A 22,354-nucleotide genomic window follows, 5' to 3' on the forward strand; every position below is an offset into this window, starting at 1 on the left:
TAGAAGTGTTGCATTGATCCTTCAGACAATCAATATGGTACACATATACAACTCAATGCTCTTTGGGTTAGGCTTCATTGGGCTTGAGCTGTGTGAACCGACATGGAAATGGACAGGGAGTTTCCCGGCTTGCATACAGTATGTGTGTGTGTGTGTGTGTGTGTGAACATACACAGATGCTCAGTCTATGGTGCCCAAAACAGCACATCCAAATATAGCCCATTGTCACTCTGTGGACTCAGCAGTCCCATATGAATTCATTTTGGATCTATTGGAAGGAGGGTGAGAACACAAGGTGGAGAGGCAAAGACGAGAGGAAGTGGGGAGAACAGGAAAACAGCAACACAGCAATGTGTGTTGTGAGGATTATGGAAGAAAATAACATAATAACAGCAGCAGAAGTACAACCAGGTGTAAGGAGTAAGTGCTGCTCCATTTAATGCTTGTTCTCTGTCCATCTACAGTCCCCAGATCTCCAGAGTATGTCAACAATTGCCTCCACAGAGACAGGAGGAAAATGAAATCTTCCAGTGCAATATGCCACCTAAGCCCAAGCCAAAAGTATATATTTGAAATCCTCTCAAATATTTACTTTTTGTTTGATTGAGCTCTGGGCTCCACCTGGAACAATCTGAACAGTCTCCAAAGGTGAAATCAGAGCCAATCTGGCATCCAACGTGCTAAAGGTAAAACTAAAAAAAAAAAAAAATTGTTGTATGCAAGTTGTATTTGGAGGCATTTTTCCCAGTGCAACGCAAGGAACTGCTGGCCTCTCTAAATCTAAAATAAATAATGAAATAGGTGAGTATACATATTAAATCCATTTTGACTTGGGCGTGTTTTGAGCCGTGACCTTTTCTTCATCAGAATGTGTTGCAGGGAGCTAAGCTTGTCTTTGGGATGGCCGGCAGAGTCTGCTGATCTATAGCTGTGTGACCAAACCACTGACCTCCAACCCGCTGCAGTAGCTTTACTGCCCAGATCGATGCTGGGACCCTCCCTCCCTCCGTCTCATGTCTTCCCTCTATGTCTCTCTCTGTCTCATTATCTCTCCCTCCCTCTGGTCCTCGTCCTATTCCCTGCTCTCCCTCATATGACCCGTCCCTTGTGTTAAAGTGAAATAGACTTGGGCAAGCTGTGTATCCCCTTTTTGGAGTCAGACAGGCAATCCCCGGGGGAGGCAGGACTGTCGCTGAATGATTTCCCCGTTCTTTTATCAACACCTCTCTGAGAGGAAAGGACAGTGCCAAGCAAACTTTCCTCAGGTGTTGTTCTGGATTGTGTTGTGACTTCTGTGAGTAAAAAGTTTATGGAGGGCTCTTCTTAAGTTTTATATTCCTTCTCAACAAGTTTGCACAAACCAAAACTCTTATCTGTGAACTTTTGTCTCCATTAGAATCACAAATAAGTTTAAAATTGAATTTGCATGAACGACATACTGAAGATGAGTCAATTAACAGTACAACATGCTGCTTAATGTCATGTTCAGAAACACAAATAATCAGAGCTCTGTGGCAGCTGCAGGATTGACAAAACTCTGACCAATCCATGCTTTTCGCTCCAAAAAGCAAAGCCAATCAGATGCCTTCATGTCTAGTTCTGTCTACGCCCAATCGAGCTGCCGTCTCTCTCCCTCCTCTCACGTGCACAATCAGAGTCTGGTGGGCGGTAGTTTAGCTCTGGCAATGCGTATTGGGTGTCTTCACCTACGTCTGCGGAAAGGTGAAGGCATGGCTTCAGAGAGAAGTCTGAGGAAAGGGGCTGGGACTTTAGACTTGTGTAATTTCAAAATGTTTCCTAATAGAACCATTTTTCCAGAATCCCCAACCCTACCTTTAATGAAATCACCAATTATCATTTCAAATAAATGAACAAATTAGTGTTCCCAAGGTCTTACAGGACACATGACATCATGTAGCACAATAAGGACACTAAAGACAGGTAGAGGACACATTAGGGATATCTCACATGGTAGTGGTGATTGCAGACACCTCAAGGATAAAATCTCCAGACAGAGAGCATTGTAAATCCAGCGCTGACCAATGACATCTCACTTTAATTGCACTGTAGTGACATTCTCTTGCATGGCGGCTCTTATTCTTACCGCAGGTGAACTCAGCACTCACACAGTGGATTATTAGAGTCACGTTCATGCTGCGGTTGTGTGTGAAAGTGTGTGTTTGTGTGTGTGCACATGTAGCTGCGAAATGGCTTTTGTTTTGGGTGGGTGTGCAGACCAGTGTGTGTCCATACTACCGGTATGAGTGTGTGCACGGCTGCACGCTCATCGAGCTGTTGACCTCAGTGGGGCATTACACAGCCACAGATAATGAGCTTTAACGTTCTATTTCATCTTTCTCAATAAGGAGGAGCACAGCAGACACCTGAGGGCCTAAAGGTCAAAGAAAGCAACTCAGCCTGAAAACAGATTACACAATGCAGGCAAGTAGGTAATTATCAAGACAATCATAAATCGGAGGAGAGGCAATAGATTTTCCCTTCTTTAGCCACGGAGTCGTTGGATTTGGAATTAGATTTTCAACATTAACACTCAGCTTCAAAGGCTGCTCACCTCCATGGAAACTGAATGAATGGGAAGAACCACAGAAATACTGTATACTGTAAGTCACAAGCAAATGTTGTGCACCAATAGCTATTCTGCAACTCTAAATCATTCTTACTCCTCACATAGACATGTGGTATTGGCCAGTCATCTGAAATAGAGCAAAACCAAAAGTAACAAAAATAGGTATACTGAGTTATCAACCTTAGATTTGTCTTTTTAATGACCGTTTCCACGTACAACGTATTATTTGTTTTAGTGAACAAGATATGAGTTGATAAATCAAAGCTTTGTGAGTCCCACACAAAATGTATTCCAGGAGAGCAAATGGAAAGTAGTTTTTTGGAAGAAGTGTCTGGCATCTAATTTTCAGGTAGTTACAGCGAGTAACGAACCAGGGAGGGTGCTATCATCTCCCAAGCCAGCTGAGGCTGGACAGCTACTTGGTGTATTAAATCTACAAACCCGTCACTGAATGTCACTGAATTGTATCAGCTGCCTAATCATCTGTCACACTGGGACATGAGAAATTAGCCCGAAAGTCACCCGTCTGATAAGTCTCACATCATGAGTTATATTTTTAGCAAAGAACTTTTCAAGGGTCTAGTGTTTGGTTGAACACCATTAGGCTCATAAATGAGCTTTTAAATGCTTACAATTATTCAAATGTACTACTTTTTTTCCTTAATCTATTAGACTAATGAACACAGAGCATATATCCGTCAGCTGGTTAGATGTGCACCCTACTGAGGGCCAGACAGAGCACATGTTTCTGAGGAGGGAGTGGGTAAAAAGATCTTGACAGTTGATCTGGCTGATAGTACAACCGCTGTGTTTCACCTGCTCTCAGTGGCACTAACACCAGGAAACATGTCACGGCTGGGTAGGTGTGAATTGAATCTGGCCGCTTGAATCCAATAGAGGCCCAATGCAGCCAAAGTGATCCACTAATGTTTTGCTCGGCTTAATTGAGCGTTGTCCCTTCAACTTAGCCTCACATCTTCATCCTGTGTCTAATAGCCATGGCTGCCCTGAAAGTCTAATTACTTTGCTGGCAAAGTTACAGCAAGAGAAATATAAAACTTTAGGATGCTATGGGAGCAAGGAAATTGCCATCAAAAACAGGAACCCTCTCTGATGCACAGATTCAATTTTCTTTTTTTCTCATTTCCATGAATATAAGAAGACAATAATGAGTATACAAATGTGTTTGGCAGTGGCTCATCTCATACACAGCACACAGAAATCTGTCGATCAAACCGAAATAACGGATATGCATATCCATAAAATGAATGTGTGCCCTGCCAACCCTTGCGCTGCACACACCCAATATAGAACACATCGCCTTCACTGCCCACTCCCCACCCCACCCCACCCCACCCCACCCCACCCCAGCTTTTCCCTTTACTTCACCTGCAGAGGGAGTCCTGGCGGCAGACCCCCCGTAGCTCCAGACAGTTGGGCTTCTCCTTATCTTTATAGGAGCAATCAGGCACGATTGTCTGCCTGCGTCGTTCAGCGCAGCCCTCGGTCTGGCAGGGGCAAAAGAGCAGACGGTGGCTGTACTCAGTGGGCACACGATCCAGGAACGCCCTCAGCGCTCTGTGGCAGCGCTTCTTGCTGCACGTTTCTCCCTTGTTGGGGTCCTCCTTGCTGCAGGTAGCGATGTAGGTGGAGCGTTGCTTCTTGCAGCTGTTGTTGAGGTTGCAGGCTTTGGCCGCATCAAGACAGGGGTTGCAGTTTCTCTCGGCATCAGGGCAGTTGAAACCTTTTGGGGCCACTGTGAGCATCCCTGACAGTGGATACAAAGAAGAAAAATCTGTGACTTAAGTGAATCCAAAGGTGATCACAGATGATGTTCCTATGGTTAAAAACACAATCTCACAATCACTTAAAAAACACAATTTGAGGCGTCCGTCTGGGCAGATACACTTGAAATAGTCCTTTGGTATTTTTGTGTTATGTACAGGTATTTCTGAGAATGGATTCTTTGAAAACAGAACCTGGATGAAATACAATCACAACAGAGGGATAAAAATCTTTTCATTGATGGCTTGAGCCAACATTACCAATCTTATGTAGTTTACACCAGGCTCAGCTCCAGTATGATCAACAAATAAAACAATAATCCTTGCATCTCCATCGTGTTGGGGAGTAGCATGTTAGGCTTGAACAATGAAGAAGATGTTTCAGCATCTCCAACCAAGAGTGATCCACTGGAGAGATGCCTGCAGCCCAAATCCACTCTTACTGAATTATTGATTCTGTCTGTTTCAGAGGTTTAGTGAAAAATGAATGAATTGAGCTATGATTCCAAATTGGATACTAACAAATTATTCATTTACAGGTAATATTATGATGTGATTATCATAACATTAGTACATTATCAAGTTGTCATCTCTTGTATTATAGTTTCTGTTGATTTAATACAAATTACATTTATTCTGACGATTTGTTATTTGACTTATAATGATGTAAACAAGACATTTTAATTAGTCAAATGGAAATAATGCAAAGCAAACAGTAGTCCTCTGGAAAATACTGACAAGAAAGCTTGATGTGAGTACTGGTCACACAATGACAAAAGTAAATACAGTATTGTCTGCCCAAAATGTGTTAAAGCTTAACGACTTGGCAAAGAGTGCATGCTGTGCTGTATGATCCACTTATTGGATGGTTCAAGTACAAGATTAAGTTCTCTTATTATTTTCTCTCTTTTTTTCAATGTAATCACAAACTGAAACATTGCAATTACCCCTCTGGCTGCACATCATATTTGTGGAAAACAGATTAAATCATTAGGTGTGTTTGGGTGTTCTGAGATACTGCATGTAACACAGTAGCAATAAAAAAAAACACACCTTTTCCTGAGATATACCAGTAATAAAGCAGGATCATGTTCACTTGTGGCACCCCTCTCTTGTATTCAGGCTATATTAGAGAAGTTAACCTCCCTCCCCTGTAGATAATGATATTTCAGAGTTCGTGGCAGCATGGTGACACCCAGAGAGATTCATCTCTTATTCAACAGAACCAATCTCACTCTGTGTCTATCAGACAGCCTGGAGCGAGAAGAAGACCATTTATTTTAGAGGGAGAGGGCCTTCTAAAGATGCTGCACTGTTTCCAAGTGGTGCATCGCACGTTATCAATCAAATGGGGATACATAGAAGAACACATCACATTGGAACGGGAGGGGAAAAAAATAAGCATAGCCCTAAAATTGATGGTTTTGTGGTTCCAGATCACGTCAGATAAAACAAAACTCACTGCCACTGAAGAATAGCTGAAGAAGAATATCAGGGGTTTATCACTGAGGGAAGAAAGTTCATTCGCCCCAGCTTTCCTTTAACCAGAACTTTCATTTCAATGTATCAAGGTTAAATGTAGCAGCTGCTCTGATAAACAGGGCAGGGTGTTACGAGACATGTTCTGGGCTCAGTAGATGTAATGTAGGTGCACAGGTCACCAGGGAGCATCCTTACTGCTTTTTCATGCAAATGACAAGACATTAACATATTCAAAGAAGACGTAATTGTAACGTCAAATTTAACTTATTTATCCTTGAAATCTCTCTGGAGTGAAGGTATAAAGGCTGTACAGCAGATGCCTATAGCAGCACAGCATACTCAGTCTTGTTAATATAAGTGACTGAAGAGGCAGACAGTGCTGTGTTCAGATAAATTAGCTACACAACAGTAACAAACACAAAACCTTATTGGCAGGACGTGAGACAATTAGCCAACCGTGTCAAGGAGGAGCAACTTGGTTGATCTGTAATTAGAATGAGGATGGACAAAAAGCTGACTTTGGCTCTGGGCACGAAAAGGTCAAAGCAGGGCCAAAGTTTGACTAAAGTGGGCCAAGCTTGGCTGAGGCTGGCCCGAGCCGGAGCGGTACAGTCCAGCTGGAGGAGAGGTTAGCAGGATGGTTGTCCAGTGGTTCAGGCTACATTACATTGATGGATTGCAGCTCCTAAATCTCCCCTGGCCATCTGCAGGCTCTAATGTGGGCCACTGGGGGGTCCAGGATGAAAAGAAAATAGGGGAAGGATGAGCTACTAAGATTTATCTGACCAAGCAGGGCTGAGGCCGTTTTTGAGGCTGCAGCGATGGACGGGTTTTTACTACCTCTGATTGGGGAGCTGAGATTGAATTTGGTGCTCAACCCCAAAAGATGTCCTGGGGCGAACGTAAGACACAAAGCCCACTTGATGGCTTTGACGTGCTTACACACAAACAGGATGATATTGGAGCAGGAGGGGAAGAGTAAGGAAGCAAAGAAGTGGAGATGGCTGAGGAAATGTGAAGGATTGAGTTACAGAGTTATAATTGATTTTCCAAGTGCATTACAATGGAGGTTTTCAGCAAACATATTCCGCTATAATGTGACGAGAAAGGGGTTGATAAGCTAATGAAACAAGACTTAGAAAAATGGAAAAAGCTTTATGAGGGTGAGAGGAGTCTTAAGCAGTTGATTATAGCAGCCGATCATGATAGATAGAGAGATGAAGTAAGAGGATGCAGATTGGACAGACACTTACAGAGACATGCTGGAGAGCTTTCAATTAATCCAGCCTAATTTAGGAAAGATATGTGACTCTTGCTCAGAATAATTAACCCAGCTCGTCAGCTGTGCAATCAACAGCTCTCAGCATCACAATAGTCTGCACATATCTATTAACTTACCTCTCTATCTGTTGTACTATGCATTAATGAGCAAGCGAGGTATTGACTAAGTGAATGAACGGCTATGGTGAGTGGGTGCATTGATTGATTAACGGATGCTATAAACACAGCGCAATCAGTGTCATTAAGTGCAGGAAATGTGATTTTTTTTTAAAATCCCTCCCATTATGGCTCAGTATACCTGTTCGTTAAAGAACAAGCTAATATGAGTGCAGGCAGAGATATTTTATCTGTGCTTGTAGAGCAATGTGACATTAAATTAATTTGGGGAAAACAAGACCTGAATACAGAATAAGATTACCAAATTGTTTCGTGTTGTTTACTCACAATTTCCTGCCAGTGTGCTCTGAAAATTTGCTCTAATAACATTTAGTTGGTGTCAACAGCAGTTAAAGCACTGTCATTGCTTTCAGTGATCCTGTCTGTTTGACTGTAAATAGGCTTTTAATAGGTCTCTACTCTGTGAGCATCATAAATTAGCCCCACTGATGGCAATATAGTGGAAATAACCATCTATTCTTTCTGGGCTTTGAGCACATAGAGGAAGACAGAGAGAGAGAAGGGAAAACAACAAAGAGAGAGGTAAGGAAGCAGCAGAGGCCAGAAAAGAAGAGGCCGGAGACACCTATATCGAGACGGATGGAGAGAAACTGAAAAGACCTGTATTCCTGTGAGAAAAAAGAGAAAAATAATAAAGAGAAAAAGAGAGAGGTGAAAGAGGTGGACAGAGCACGTATGAATGAGAAGAAATGGATAAAAACGTTCACATACTCTGTATAGGGATCTTCCTTCTCCAGTAATTGCTCTCCGTCAGCCTAATTTGAATTCTGCATTTCATATATCATCCCATACTCGAGGGACTCTGCGCTGCAGAGGGGAGTTCAGCCCAGGTTAGGAAGAGGTTCTTGGCTACGGGTATGTTCTCAGTAATTAGGAAAGGTGCCAAAGTTTGGATTTAATACGGCCCTGGGTGAGCGTGCGAGAGCTTGTTAGGGAAGTCTTTAGTCTGGACCCCGAGGAGCATGTCAAGCATTTCCGTGTCAAAGGGCTCATCAGTCATTAGCTCTGTACTCCACGTCGCAGCAGGGTTTCCAGAGGGGAGGAACAGGGTGCACTGGATCTACAACATCATCTCCCTAAGCCTTACTGAGCAAGTCAGACATGTAGACGTCATCATCAGAGGAGGAAATACAGTACGGAGTTCACGAAGTCTTCTGTTCTCTAGGATGAACTGAATTTCACTTCCAAGCATGAAATCATTAATACAAAATGAGACAGCATGCAGATAGAAGAGCGGGAGGGGAGATGGAAATGATAAGAGATGACTAAATATTTGTATGTAAGAATGGAGGTGGGAGAAAGGGTGTCCAAAGGAATTTTAAATCATTGTAAACACACTTCTAAATACTTGAGCTGTTTATGAGCATCTGCCTTCAAGTTGAGCTGCCTCCACTGAAATTCAAAGCTGGAGCGTCCTCAGTGGCCCCCTCACTCTTAATATGCATGCTGTTTAGTTCTTTCAGCCGTCACTGGTAATAATGCAAAACATATTGCAATAATCTAGGCAAGATGTGTGTGTCAGGTGAACCTACGCAATATTATGTCAATAATCTGCTTCCTTTTTCATTACCAGCATACAAGAAGGGAAGAACTAAACACACAAACAAAGTGATATAAAGTATGTATATATATATAAATATTATATAAATATATATAAATCTTCCGAGGATTATTCACAGTTATTTAATTCAAACTTGTTAGGAAACCGCTGACTATTACAAAGTGCCTCTGATAAGTGAGCCGCAAACAACAATGCTCATTACTGACCCACAGAGAGACAGTCTAAGGCAGGACTCAGGGTGAACTGATTAGAAAATTCACACAAAAATAATGAAGCACATAAACAAAGTAATACAAGTACACACACGCACAATCACGGGTATACACAAAACCAATCTTGCACAAACAAACGTATAAACAGACCCATAATAAGCAAAAAACAAAAACAAACATACTGTACACGTGTGGACAAAAAGATCTTAGTGTTTGCCTAAGTAATAGTAATTATTATGAGGACAATGTGGAAATGTCAAACATTTCAACATCATGCTGAGCACGGCTGTTGCACTGGTCCTTTTTCCCCAGCTGTGAAACAGCTTTCTGGATTTAATTGGATGGTGCACACACTGAGCTGAGAGGTGAGGGGCTTAGTACGGAGAGTTAGAAGGTCTAACTAAGGGATGTTAAACTTAATTCCTGGAGGGACCCCTAGATGCGGGATTCTATGCTGCCCTCTGCTCCTAATAAGTTAATTAGCTCACCGCTGGGTCAAGAGAACAGAATACATTTCACACGGAGCATATTAACAATGGCAGTCAATGATATCTTTGCATGCTGTACGTAATATGAAAGTCATTTGGGCTTTGATAAGGGTTCTGGTGCAATGTCGAGGAAGGACTCTCTCCCACATCCTTCATACATGATGCCTTATTGATTTTAGTGGAGTGTTATTGACTTGTACAGCATCTCTGTCTCGAAACTGAGGAAAATAATGGTTATGCATCGTAACTCTTGATCCGCAAACACAGCGAGAACTCTCCACTGGGGCAGTGGGTGGAAGCAAACGTGCCAGAAGATTTTCTTTTCCAGCTTCTCAAATGTGAATATTTGCTGCGCTCTCATTTTCTATCGCAGTAAACTAAATATCTTTTACTATTTATTTAAAATAAACGATTTGCAGATGTCAGCTTGCACTCTGGAAATTTGTAATGGGCTTTTTGACTTTTTTCCAAAATCTTATGGACCAAACAATTAATCGATTAACTGAAACAATCAGCATGTTGATGCACAAAAAGTAATTATTAATTGGAGCCCTTCTCTGCAACAACAAAAGGTTTGGGCATGCATGCATCAAACAAACTGGTGCAATTACATCAAACACCATAGGCGATTTATTTTCTGAACTAAGTGAGCTTGGTGGGGCGAGGAGTTGTCTGTCACTGGCAGGTGTGGGACCATAAACAAGACAAATGTGCCTTCCAATAACACCTCCATGCTTCATCTCTTTGTTTGATTTTGTTAGATTCCCACTGGTGTTCAGGACAATTTGATTAGAACAGGGAAACTATGCATTAATATTTCTTATTGGGCTCAGTTTTACAGCAACAAAAGGGGTTTGGGGCAGAAAGAACTGATTATCAACAGATTTCCCCAGGGAACGACTCACTTAGCTCTATTCAACATCATTTGAGGATTAAGATTTTCCCGTTATGTGTCTCTCTTCTCACAAGTCTTAACGTAGTCCTTGTACCTAAGCTTTCCACTACAGACAATGCTGCTAATGCACATGTCCCACAATGACACAGTGAAGTGGTATATTTTTAGTTGAACCTCAACATGGGGACCAGCCCTATACAGTAAATACCAGTGTCAGGGACTGAGTAGTGATCATAACTCCACCACTGATCAGTCAAATGCCCTCCAACTAATTATGAGTTTCCTAATTGCTGTTCCTCTTTTAAAATGAACTTGTGCAAACAGTTTCTATTAGGGGGTGTTTATAGCCTGCAGCATTGGCAAAATAGCTAATTTGAAGCAAACTCAACTGCTTGCTTAAAATGCGCTGACAAACCTCCAGAGGTGGTCGGTCTCAGTTTGGTTCGCTCCATGTCCCCATTGTATTTCGCTTAACCAGTTCATTGTTAACACAAAGGGCCCCAGGTTCACTTCACCATTTGCCATTATATTTTATCATGCTTTGCACAAAAATCATTTCACATCTCTCACACATGAATACACACACATTGACGGAGGCTCCATCAAAGCTAAAGTGCACCTTAAAGAGAAATAAGTCCACTTTCTCTTGTCTCTTTTCTGCTCCACATTTATAAGACTGAGCTTGGTTGATTTAAAAAGGACTGTAAGTGTAACTTTCTCCGATTCATCTTTTCAAAATTTAATACAGCCCAAAACCAACACAGTCTTTGTGTACATGTGTTGGGTGATTTTGTCAGACATTGTTGTAGTTACACAATCAGGACTTAAGCAGCAGCAGAGCAGCAGCTTGGAAATGGCCCGGAGGTTAATATGTAGACTTAATGGGCTGCGCTTCAGTCTCTACTTCATACTTGTTCTGTTGTCTGACAACAGAAACATGTAAATGAGAACAGCTTTATTAGGTGTTCAGCTGTGTTCAAACACAGAATATGTGAGTGCCAAGGGTATAGGAGAGATAAAGGAAACCACAGTCCACATACAGTAATATTCCAGTTTGTATCTCTCTAACCACACTGCACTGAAACAAAATAGCAGCAGTAAATGAAATAATATTACGATGTGTTGCTCTTGTACTGCATCTTGGGTCTTGTGTTGCACTTTTGTGAGACCACCTGTGAAGTGCTCTTTATATTAATTTGCTGTAAACTCTTTGCTCCTGTCATTGACAGTATACCACCAAACCTTCTGATAATAAGAGCCACAGTTTTCTAATCTTTTTCTATCACGCTGAGCCACTTGCTCAGTCGCTCTCTACAGTGGCTGAAAGCTATTTTGTGTTGTTGTTGGATCTTGTAATTTCTACTGTAAATCAGTGCTGTCAGTGCTGATTTCTGTAACTAAAATGTTGATTAACTAGGCATTTACTCTCTGTGCTTCTCTGTGTCACACTCACTGTTACAGGTATGTTTGTTGTAGCGATGATTAATCTTGAGCCTGCGCTGTGTGTTTTCAGGACATTGCTGTGATAAAATAGCTTTAGGATTTGGGTGACTGACTTCCTCCAAACTGGGCACCTATATTAAAGAAACTGTTTTTTACAGTACACACAGGTGGAATATACTGTACTGTATAACCGTCATCATATTTCAGATACAGCTCACCTGCCACCAGCCTTGGGTCCATTACCAGACTGCATTCACTCCATCTGTGACATGCACTCCCAGAGGAGTACAATGGTGTTTTTCCACAGAATTTCCACTTGCTGGTAAACAAGGGTCACTGCCACGTCCAGTCAGCTGTCACCATCGTCCTATTCACGTGTTTCCTACCCTGTATATCCTCTGCCCTCTTTCCCTCTATCATTGCCATCATCCATCACAGAACTGTCCCCTCTGCCCTGACACTGACAGTGTGACATGGCAATGAAAAGTGTCACAGCTTACACCCAACAAAAAGCCGACTGCTTAAGCAGATGGTGGAAAGGTGGACGGGGGTGCAACATCGCACCTCACGACACAGACTGGGTTCATGCCTGTGGGACAAAATGTGGCTGAATCTGTCCTACACAGAAATAACCTATAATATCTCCCTCACTCTTTAGTAGTGAGAGGCGTGGCACACGGAGGAAGAGGAACAGGACTCAAGAGAGTGCCACCACACTGCCATCACAGCAAAGAAATTGTTGGAAAAAGGCCCACTGCTGTAAACGAGGACACTCTAGTCAGCCCACGATGCAACTGTGCTGAGCACCGAGGTGATGAAACACTGCTGATGCAGGTGCACCGTGCCAGCAGAGCGAGGGCAAGAGGAGCAGCAGAATTCAGCCCAGCGTTTCTGACGAAGCCATCCTTGGCGATATTGTCATCAGTGTTGCAAAAAGAAAAAAAAGTGGATGAGGCCAAAGACAACCACTGTCTTTATTTAAGGAACAAATCCCAGAGGGTTGGACATACAGTACAGCAGTCTTTTTGTCCACGTGTGTGTATGCAATGCACAAAGCATTTTCAGTTGGATAATATGCAACATTAGGACGATACAGTATCCATTACTGTAGAAGAAGATGCCTGAGTAAAAGCGTTTTGTAGATATAACTTACAGCAATGCAGGAACAGAGTCTCTATATGTTCTGTTTCATTTTCACTTCAGAGTGTGAGCGCTCAGGGTTGTATAGAATTCTTTTTCATTTCTATCACACTTCTGTCCCTTATCTCCCTCCCAGACAAAAACTTTTAAAATAAGAGATTATTTTTCAATTTCCTACCTTTCCTCTTGGAGAGTATCCATTCCCCTGTGCTCATCAAGCACCCAGATATCATATATTCCTATCATATATTTCCCAGGTCTCTATACAGTTTAACACTTATAAAGGTGATTAAGAATATTTTTGAGCGGTTTAGTAATTGAAGTGAGAAGTATTTCTACTAAACAAGTGTGTAATTAGTTATCTGTTTGCCTGTGGTTTCCTCTCAGCGCCACAATCAATTACTCTGTCCTCAGAAATGATAAATAATGAGGGAAGCTTGCGGCTAAACACATTTCAGAGAGCAAATCCAATATTTCACCTTAGAGAGAATGGAGGAAATAGCTGAAGCAAAATTGATACAGTAATGAGCCCCCTGTTGTATCTTAATATGTCTATGTAGACAGTGCTGCACTCCTTGTTTAACCAGGGCACTTGTACCTGCTGGATATCTCATCTGGCCCTTTACGAACTCTTGCATGCTGCAGGATAAAAAAAAAAAAAAAAAACTCTCTCATTTTTAATGTTCATACTTTTAAGTCTTAGAACTAGTTGCTTAATTATTGAAGGCCTATTTGAAATATACGGCCATAACTCCAGAGCTGATTGTATAATTGGTGCCATATTTAGTGCACAAGTCAACTCTGAGTGATTTTGCAATCCTTGATGGCATTTTGCATATAGGTGGCAGTACAGCAATATGATGAATTGAAATGGCCATAAGTCATTGATTATGATTCTTACTCACTTGAACGTTTAACCTTGCACAAGGCCCAAATAAAACCTAATCATAAATCAGCAAAATTGTGGACTATGAATATTTTTTGGCGCAGATCTCGAAGACACATGCAACTTTTAAACATTTTTCTACATCAAAGCAACAAATTTTGAGGATTGTGCCACCTTGGCAAAACTATGCACTCACTGAGCTTTCTAGATGAACTTGCACTTAATTCAGAGAAGGCAGTTTGCCATCGTTGCTCAAAACTCAAAACTAATCAAAGCCTGCACTATTCCATATTTATTCTGGTCTTTCAACATATCAAACAAGCGCATTTTCAAAAACAAGTGATAGACTACTGATTTCAGGCTAAGGGGATTATGCAAAAAGCATGTCTTTCTTGTACCTCCCAGTTATAAGACAAAGCAAGATACATCAGCCAAGAGAAAAAGAAAATGTGCTGTCTTCAATGTTTGTGGATTGCTTTTGGCTAAAAAGGGTAAAAAAAAAAAAAAAAAAAGAGAGAACATCCTCCGGAAATTTCTGTTAGAACTGGATGAAAGAAAATGATTGAATTTTCAAGTGACTGAAGCCTGTAGCTCTGGCAATGGACAGGCGTCATCCCTGTGTCCAATCACATTGTACACCTTGCTTCTCTGCACTGCAATAACCATTGTAGCTATGTCTTATAATAAGACCTGCATTGATTAGTGATACATGACGGTAATAACCAGTAAATGAAATAGCAGGCTATAGCTCCCCGCTCAGTGCTAGGCTGTTTAATTAGTAAACCAAAGAGGAAATCAAACTGAAAACCAAATCAATAGCTGGTAAAAATGTGGAGTAGCAGATAGGAATTCTATGGTTTACTTCACAAACCAAACAACAGCCGTTATATTGCAAGACAGATCAAACGATAAGCACATAACTTATTCAAAGGCCAAGTTAAGTTGACTGGTGGAGTCTGCCAGTGAGGAAAGATCAGCCCAGACTCTTTTTTTTTTCATCCCAAGGCAACCGTCATTTCACAAAAACGAACATCGTCACGTTTTCAGTCATATGATACATCACATCATGCTCGAGTACATTCAAACCTGAAGAGATGGAGGCCAGGCGGAACGCATCAGGGTGACGGTTTGGAGCCACAGGTTCATACGGAGATGAGTCATCCATGTCTGCATCTGAAACAACAGGAAGAGGGAGACAAAGACTCATTATGACTCAACAATACAGAGGGAATTCAGTTCATGACTCCATGTTGGCCTTGAATAGGCTCTTTATCCTTTATTCAAAAGATCGACTGTAGGCGTGATATAATACAATATTAAACTATACTGAAATCATTTTGCAGTATTGAACTGGCTGACCGACGACTGACTCCCACGATGAGTGTTTACAGGATGTTCATCAGGTCAGAGAGTAGCCTAGTTGTTCCAGCTGTGGTACGATTTTGATGGAGCGTTCTTAGGACTAAAGCGTGAGCAGTGCATCTTCCCTGCTAACAATGTATTGCCAGAGCTGTTTGTAAGAAGGGAAAAAAAGTTAAAAATCAAATTAGCACTCAACTGACTGAGTCCCTCCCATGTGCCTGCTTCTCTGTAGGCCCTAATCCTGCATTTAAAATTCATAGCCATTCGGTGTGATTGAGACAAACCCTCCAGTGTGTAATAGCTTTGCATTCTGATCCCAACAGAAACACAGCGAGGAGGATGTTGTGAAGACGGCTTGGAGACCTGCTGCTACAAATGAGAAAATCTGAAACCTGTTGGTACAAGACTGTGCTGCATGGACAACCAATCAGTAGATCCAATCAACAGATACAGTGCATTTTGTTTATCAACATGCTCCTCCGATTCTCCTCAAAAGATGATGCAGGCTGATAAAACGGTGTCTTCTAGCTGCTGTGATAATAGGTAAGGCCAGTGTGAAAGCTTTGTGCGTGTGTGTGTGTGCGTGTGTGTGCCTCTGTTTACTGGTACATACAATACAGTGCTGCTCATGTCTCCTGTGAGGTATGTAATCATCCAATGAGAGCCAGAAATAACATCCACTAGGCAATGATTCTTCAGTATAGGTGGAATGAAAGTTGTACAAGTTGAATTTATTCATTAAGATAAATCAAAGGCAATAGAGGATATCTGCATGTAGCCTACACTGGCACAAAGTGAAAAGGAATGACTAAACTGGGAATTACTAAAGGGATTTTTCATTCATAATTTGTCCACAGAATAAAGAAAACCAACCACAGACTTGTGTACATCTGCAGAGCCATTGCTTTATGTGCAGTTCTACATCTCCTTTCTAAATCAATATTGACAATCATAACAAAATGGAGCAGCTCAGCTGGCTATTCTCTGAGCACATATAGCTATTGACATCTGGCATAGTTGTGAATTGTATGTTTTTGTTGTTTGAGAGAGAGAAAAAAAGAAGGAGAGAGAGAGACGGTTCAGAGACACAAAGGAGAAAAAAAAGAAAAGGCAGCTGATGACAGAGGGAAATCGGAGAAGAAGAGAGGAATAACATAAAGAAGGAGAGCCAGGAAATTACCTAAATCCTCCAAGTTTTGAGTGAGACGAGCATTTCTTCCTCTTGTTTGTTTGTGTGTTGAAAGATATGCATGCACATGAATTTATTTGAAAGTGTATTTCTGTCTTCTTTTTTGTTTTATTTTCTGCTTCCTTTGCCGCCAGCTATATCTCTGTTCGTGTTGATCTTCAGGTTTCTGTCAGGAGAGACAGACTTGAGAGACTGCTGGACTCGAGATCTCTCACTAAGTCGAATTACAACAATTACCATTTAAAGGCTTTGGAAGCTTTTCAAGAGTTCAAGACAACCATGTACTCAACAAGCAAACATCTTAACCTTCATTCTGTGTCTTATTTCAGCAACAACCTCTACAACCGTGAATATATTTTTTTTTTTAAACTGACAAATATGCAATGCTTCTTCTTGTTCACCAAGGAGACTTTGTACAGCACAGAGCAGCCCTGCCTTAACCTAGCATTTTGTTATGCACTGGCTTACTGTTATGTTCGGGCAGCTTCTTATGGTTTAAGGAAGCTTCACTGCACAATCAGCCAAGAATCAGGCACATTAAATTTCATTAGTCGAACTCTATAGTGTGCACTACGGTGACCCTGTAAAACAATAATGTCAAATGCCAACCATATCTGTACTTAATTTAATAATAATTTTAAAAGCTTACTTACATGGATGTTACCAGCTGTGGTGAATTATAAAATTGCAAAACATAATATAATCACGCCCACCCTCAGGATGTAAAAATCCCCGCAGTGGGAGTTCTTGTTGTACTTTAAAATAAAAAAAATAAAAAAATAACCCTGCTCTTTGACAGTCACCCTGGACCCAATTATGCATCCATCAAGTAATAGAAAATTCTTCCCAGCTGTTTAGTGATAAGATGTTTTTAGCCGCAGGGCAACAACTGATCGCTGTAATTAAGCCTCCGTTTGACTTCATTTGCTCTGACAGTATGGAGCATGACCAGCGCGGCTCAGACAGACAATCAGGCTTTTCCCTAGTTAAGGCATGAGAAGAATGCTGCTTTTAAGTGGCTCTCTCCTTTGCCATAAGCGTATTTTATGAAGTTGTTAGGTGCCATCACTCATCCTATTCATATGCATTATCAATGAGCTCAACTCCTGAGGTGATGGAAACTGTCCTATGGATTTTTTAGTGACATTCTTGGCAAACCATTTATGGCTGGAAGCAAAGTCAATTTTAATAAGTGTCATTCACCTTGCTGTGTTTTCAAAGGTGCCCTATACCGATTGTGCTCCTGTTTAATATTGATTTTATATTGTTCCCTATTTTTTGCCGCAGGCAATGTTGGGGGAAAGAAAACCCTGATAGTCATGTTACATATTAGTTCTTATTCAAAAATTAGCAATATATTACAACACTTCTTCTGCTTTTGGATTAATTACATACAAAGGAGGATTAGCACAGGTCTGAGCAGCCTGGAGCACAGCCGGAGGTCCTCTGCAGAGCCCTGCTGGCTGTTGCATAAACTCAGCTGGTAACAAAAGGTGACCGAGCCTTTGCTGTCGGAGCTCCCAAAGTTTGCAAATGAGCTGTCAGCGGAGTTCAAGCCAGACAGAACAGTCTCTTCTTTAAATTGCCCGTCAAAGCACACTTGTGTTCTATAGACCTGTTTTAGGGGAAATGCAGGAACACAGGAATTCACATTTTTATTACATTAGGATAAAATGCATTCATCTTTCCTCTCAACTTCCTCCCATAATGTGCTCATTTCGACAAAGAAACAATAAAGCGATACCACAAATGCATCTTTCTTCGAACTGTGCTTAACTGAACACAAGTTGAACCATAAATTTAGTTAACGGCTCAGCTTTTGAAGTGATATTGACATTTTAAACTCAATTTCAAACCATACAAATAGGATATTGGATTAGCTCAGAATAATATTTCAAGTCACAATTCCAATCCAGTGTGGCGTGGTGGGCAAACACAGCTGAGAAAATGAGTGTTGAAATTTTCAGGCTTCCCTTTGGTTGTGGGAACGTAAAGTAATATGAATGGTTACACATTCGCTTACCTAAATCAGCTTTTTAATACCTGGTGTCAGGTACTAAATATTGAATATGGTTTAAATCCTGCAAAACCTTCAATAAAACCTGTCATTGCATAGCAGCATATTGGGAAGAGCATGCAGGCAGCGGCACTGCAGCCTGTCCTCACCATTTTCTTTTTTAGATCAGCATGAATAAATGAATTAAAAAAAAAACATAATATTGGATGTTAGGAGTTTATAAAAGCTTAAATAACCAATATTGAGCAATTTAATTATTTTCTGTGAACGTGATTAGTGCTGCTATATAATTAATTTGGCAACTGAGAAATGGCAACCCAAATAATTAATCTGACTGTATGAAATGTGTTTGACTCCTAATTGTGCTTTGAATTTCCTCATATGGAAGAAAAGAACACTTGACTATGTTATTTCAACAAGCAGCTATTTCAATTAATGACGCAGACAGAGCGAAAGACAGGGGGAGAAAAAGAGAGAGGCAGCCATGCTGTGATGACAGCCGCCGGGCCTGGTAGTTGACTCCTGCGATGCACATTCACTCAGCATCACTGTGAACCTTTCTGCCAGGAGTGAGTCTTAATGCCCACATCATGACAGTATTCACTGAGCAGAATGGGCTGTCACTCACTCTCGCTTCTGATAGAGAGCCTGAGAACTCACTCTCCTATGAAGGGCTAATCTAAACCGGCGCTACCTGGCCCCCATTTCACCATAGCACTGTCACATGCTATACCAGCCTGATGGTGAATGGGAGTCATCTCGGGCAGTTCACCTTACAGTATAGAAAATCATTAGACACATCGACTAGGACAAACAGCTCGTGTTTTGTCATCATATTTCACTGATCCTTTTCACATTTTGGGATGAATGATGAAAGGGGAGAAGAGGGGATGAAAAGGACGATGAGGGGAAAGCTCTGAAAGAGCGTATTGATCACGTCCAGAAGCTATCGACAGGTCCCTTCCTCTGATGATGAAGTAGCCACCTAGCGAGTGCTGGGTCTCCAGTGAAGGGAGAGAGAAGCAGAGAGGACATATTCAGCATGCAGGAGCCTGCCTCCTCCATCCCCTGACATGCAGGGCAGCCTGGAAAAATGTTCTGCTTATGACAGTGGATGACTAAGGTAATGGCCGGTGACTGCTACCATTGCTCATAGTAATGATGGTTTCACCCAGGAATACTGTGTACCTTTGTAACCCCCCTCCCTTACTCTGTAGTTTCCACCCCATGAATCTCTCTTTCTTCCTCTCGCTCTTTCAATCTTTGGTTTTCTTTGTCTCTCTCTTAAATTTTCCTCGCCCCTTGTCATTTATCTGCCGTCCTGTCCCCACCTCCTGTCCACACCTCCTGTCTGCACTCTCGCTCTCTCCATTTATCCTCTCCCCTGTCTCGCTCTATCATGATGTGCACAGCATTCTTACACTGCTTCACGTAACTTCCCACAGCATCAAGGGCCAACTTGTGGCATTAGCATGACGTAGTGACATAGTGAGGATGACCTTTGCAATGCTGACATTCATGGAAATGGGGGAAATAAATCATTCTGCAAAATTGTGCGGTATTCTCGTCGCTTCATGTTGGGATACAGTCTCCTCTCACAGTGAGTTGGAGCGGGCTGGTGTGAACCACTGGTGGAGCTCTCCTCTCTCTCTCTCTCTCTCTCTCTCTCTCTCTCTCTCTCTCTCTCTCTCTCTCTCTCTCTCTCCCTCTCTCTCTCTCTCTCTCTCTCTCTCTGCAGTAAAAGTTTGCTAGGCTAATTAAACTGCTCTGAAAGATCCTCACAAAAGATCTTCGATTCCAACTTGGAGATCCCAGCTGGTTTCAAAGCTGAGCCTATGAAATAATGTATGTTAGAGATGTGGAACTTATTGTTTAAATTACCAGCTCTATTGCAAACCTGCAAGGTTGTATCCACAGGAGGCTCAGGGCACGAGAGAGAGAGAGAGAGAGAGAGATGCAACCGCCTATACAATATCCCTCTGTGTAGTGTTTCTTTCTTGGTAATTACTTCTTTTATAGATTCAAATTGCCAGACCTTATTGCCTCACACCGACATAGGCCTATTCAGAGTAGAAACCACCCATTATCCATCAAGAGCGGCTGCATTGACGCATTGAATTCAGCTGCCATTTTCCGTTTTCCGTTAAACACAATTAACAGGTCACCATTAGCACCATTACTAATAGCCTGAGACTGACATTATAACCCCTTCTCACTGGGGTTTCTGGGCTAAACAGGGCAGTAGTAGCCGAAAGGCAGGCAAGAATACAATGATAAAGACAGAAATCTGACCCCACATCACAGTTTCAGGGATGAAACTACCCACAGTGATAGAGAAGGCATTTTTGTGAAATTAAAAATGCTGCAGAAAGGTACCTGCCCCCATCTGCTGAAATGTGCGAACTCTGCTTTCTGCTGCTATTTAAGGAGGACCATCAAGAACACCTGATGATGGCACTGAGTCACGTTGTGACACTGAGGTACTGTATCAAGCGTTTCCTCAGCAGCAATACAATATTTCATCACAGATGTTGTCAGCTTCTAAACACCTTTCAAAGATTCAGGCCTGTCTCTGGACCTGTGTAACTGGAGAAAACTCATCCTGTTCCAAAGACCCTAGACCTTGTTTGCTATTACCCATGTAATTTACTGTTACTGCTCACGGACACAGGACACAGTGCAGCTTGAGGGCCTTTTATGGTGAGCCTGGTCTGACTTGGCTAAAGATAGGATGATTAACTTCCTAGTCTCAAGTTAGACTCTTCAGATTGCTTTCAAATAAAAATGAAAATTTCAGTTTTCAGCAGGGAACTTCCCTGACAACAACAGGTAAAAAGGGTGCATGCGGTTTAAGGCTCATATATGACCACTATTAACTGAATCGTTCAGAAATTCACAACAATGTCAAATCACAGACACCAGCCATTACACCAACTGACAACACACTTCACATCACACCTGGTAACATCATATATTCTCTTTTATCCTTATCATTACCATTTTGAACCTTTCTCTCATGTGCCTCTTAGGTAATCAGGCATAAGGCATAATAACTACTGTACCACTGTGTTGGAAAACATTTTTGTTTCTGATTTCCCTTCTCTGCATGGCAAGGAAATATAAAATACAGTCACTAATAATAATGATGACAAAAGCAACTTTCTTTCTTTCTTTCTGCCATTACGTGATGTCACCTGATGTAAAATACTATGAGAAGGGACACTAAGGGAACTGAAAACTAATTTATTCTATACATTTTTTCTCAAAATCACAGATAGAAAAACAAATTTAACTAAATGAAAACATGAATCTGAGAGTGAGAGTTCTCATTATTTTCAGTATTTTTCATAGTCCTTACTGTTGCGTTAACTAATAAATAACTAATGAAGAGAAGCAAAGTAGTATTGAAGATGCAAACTTAGCCAAGGACAGTTTGAATGTTTGAATTACCAACTTTCTTGATATCAAGTACCACCCCTAAACTGATTCACATGGTGAATACTTGTGACTTATGGTCTTTTAGATGACAAAATTCTTTTGATCTAGAAAATAAAGGCCTCGAAGATTAAACATGCAATTCTGGGCACATTTAAAATGCAATCATTTCTGACACCACGTCTCAGGCTTGTTCTCTGCATGATGTTCTGGCAGCGGTCCTTCCTTCACTCACACATGAAAAATGTGTGGTCTGATTATTACACTGTCTCAATTCAGAGCAGCTACCCATGAACCTGAATAAATATTTATTATGCACATTTGCCTTGCATTCAATTACCTATTTCTATTGAGGACATTTTCAGTGGCAAATTATGAAGAAGCGATCATGCAGTTCATTGATGCTTTGACGTTT

The 22,354-nt window shown here is 41.4% G+C and overlaps 1 protein-coding gene across 1 annotated transcript in view; it reads right to left on the bottom strand.

Annotated features, from left to right (window-relative positions):
• The window catches only part of LOC310990744 (GDNF family receptor alpha-2-like), a 46,801-nt gene that overhangs the window by 19,112 nt on the left and 5,335 nt on the right, over positions 1–22,354 (bottom strand). The window contains exons 3-4 of the mRNA XM_083978233.1: positions 15,023–15,109; positions 3,977–4,355 (exon numbers count right to left, since the gene is read on the bottom strand). Of these exons, the coding sequence (XP_083834359.1) occupies positions 3,977–4,355; positions 15,023–15,109 (466 nt within the window). The remainder of the gene's footprint in view (positions 1–3,976; positions 4,356–15,022; positions 15,110–22,354) is intronic.

The sequence above is a fragment of the Trachurus trachurus genome (genome assembly GCF_905171665.1).
Source record: "Trachurus trachurus genome assembly, chromosome: 9".
Taxonomy (NCBI): Eukaryota; Metazoa; Chordata; class Actinopteri; order Carangiformes; family Carangidae; genus Trachurus; species Trachurus trachurus.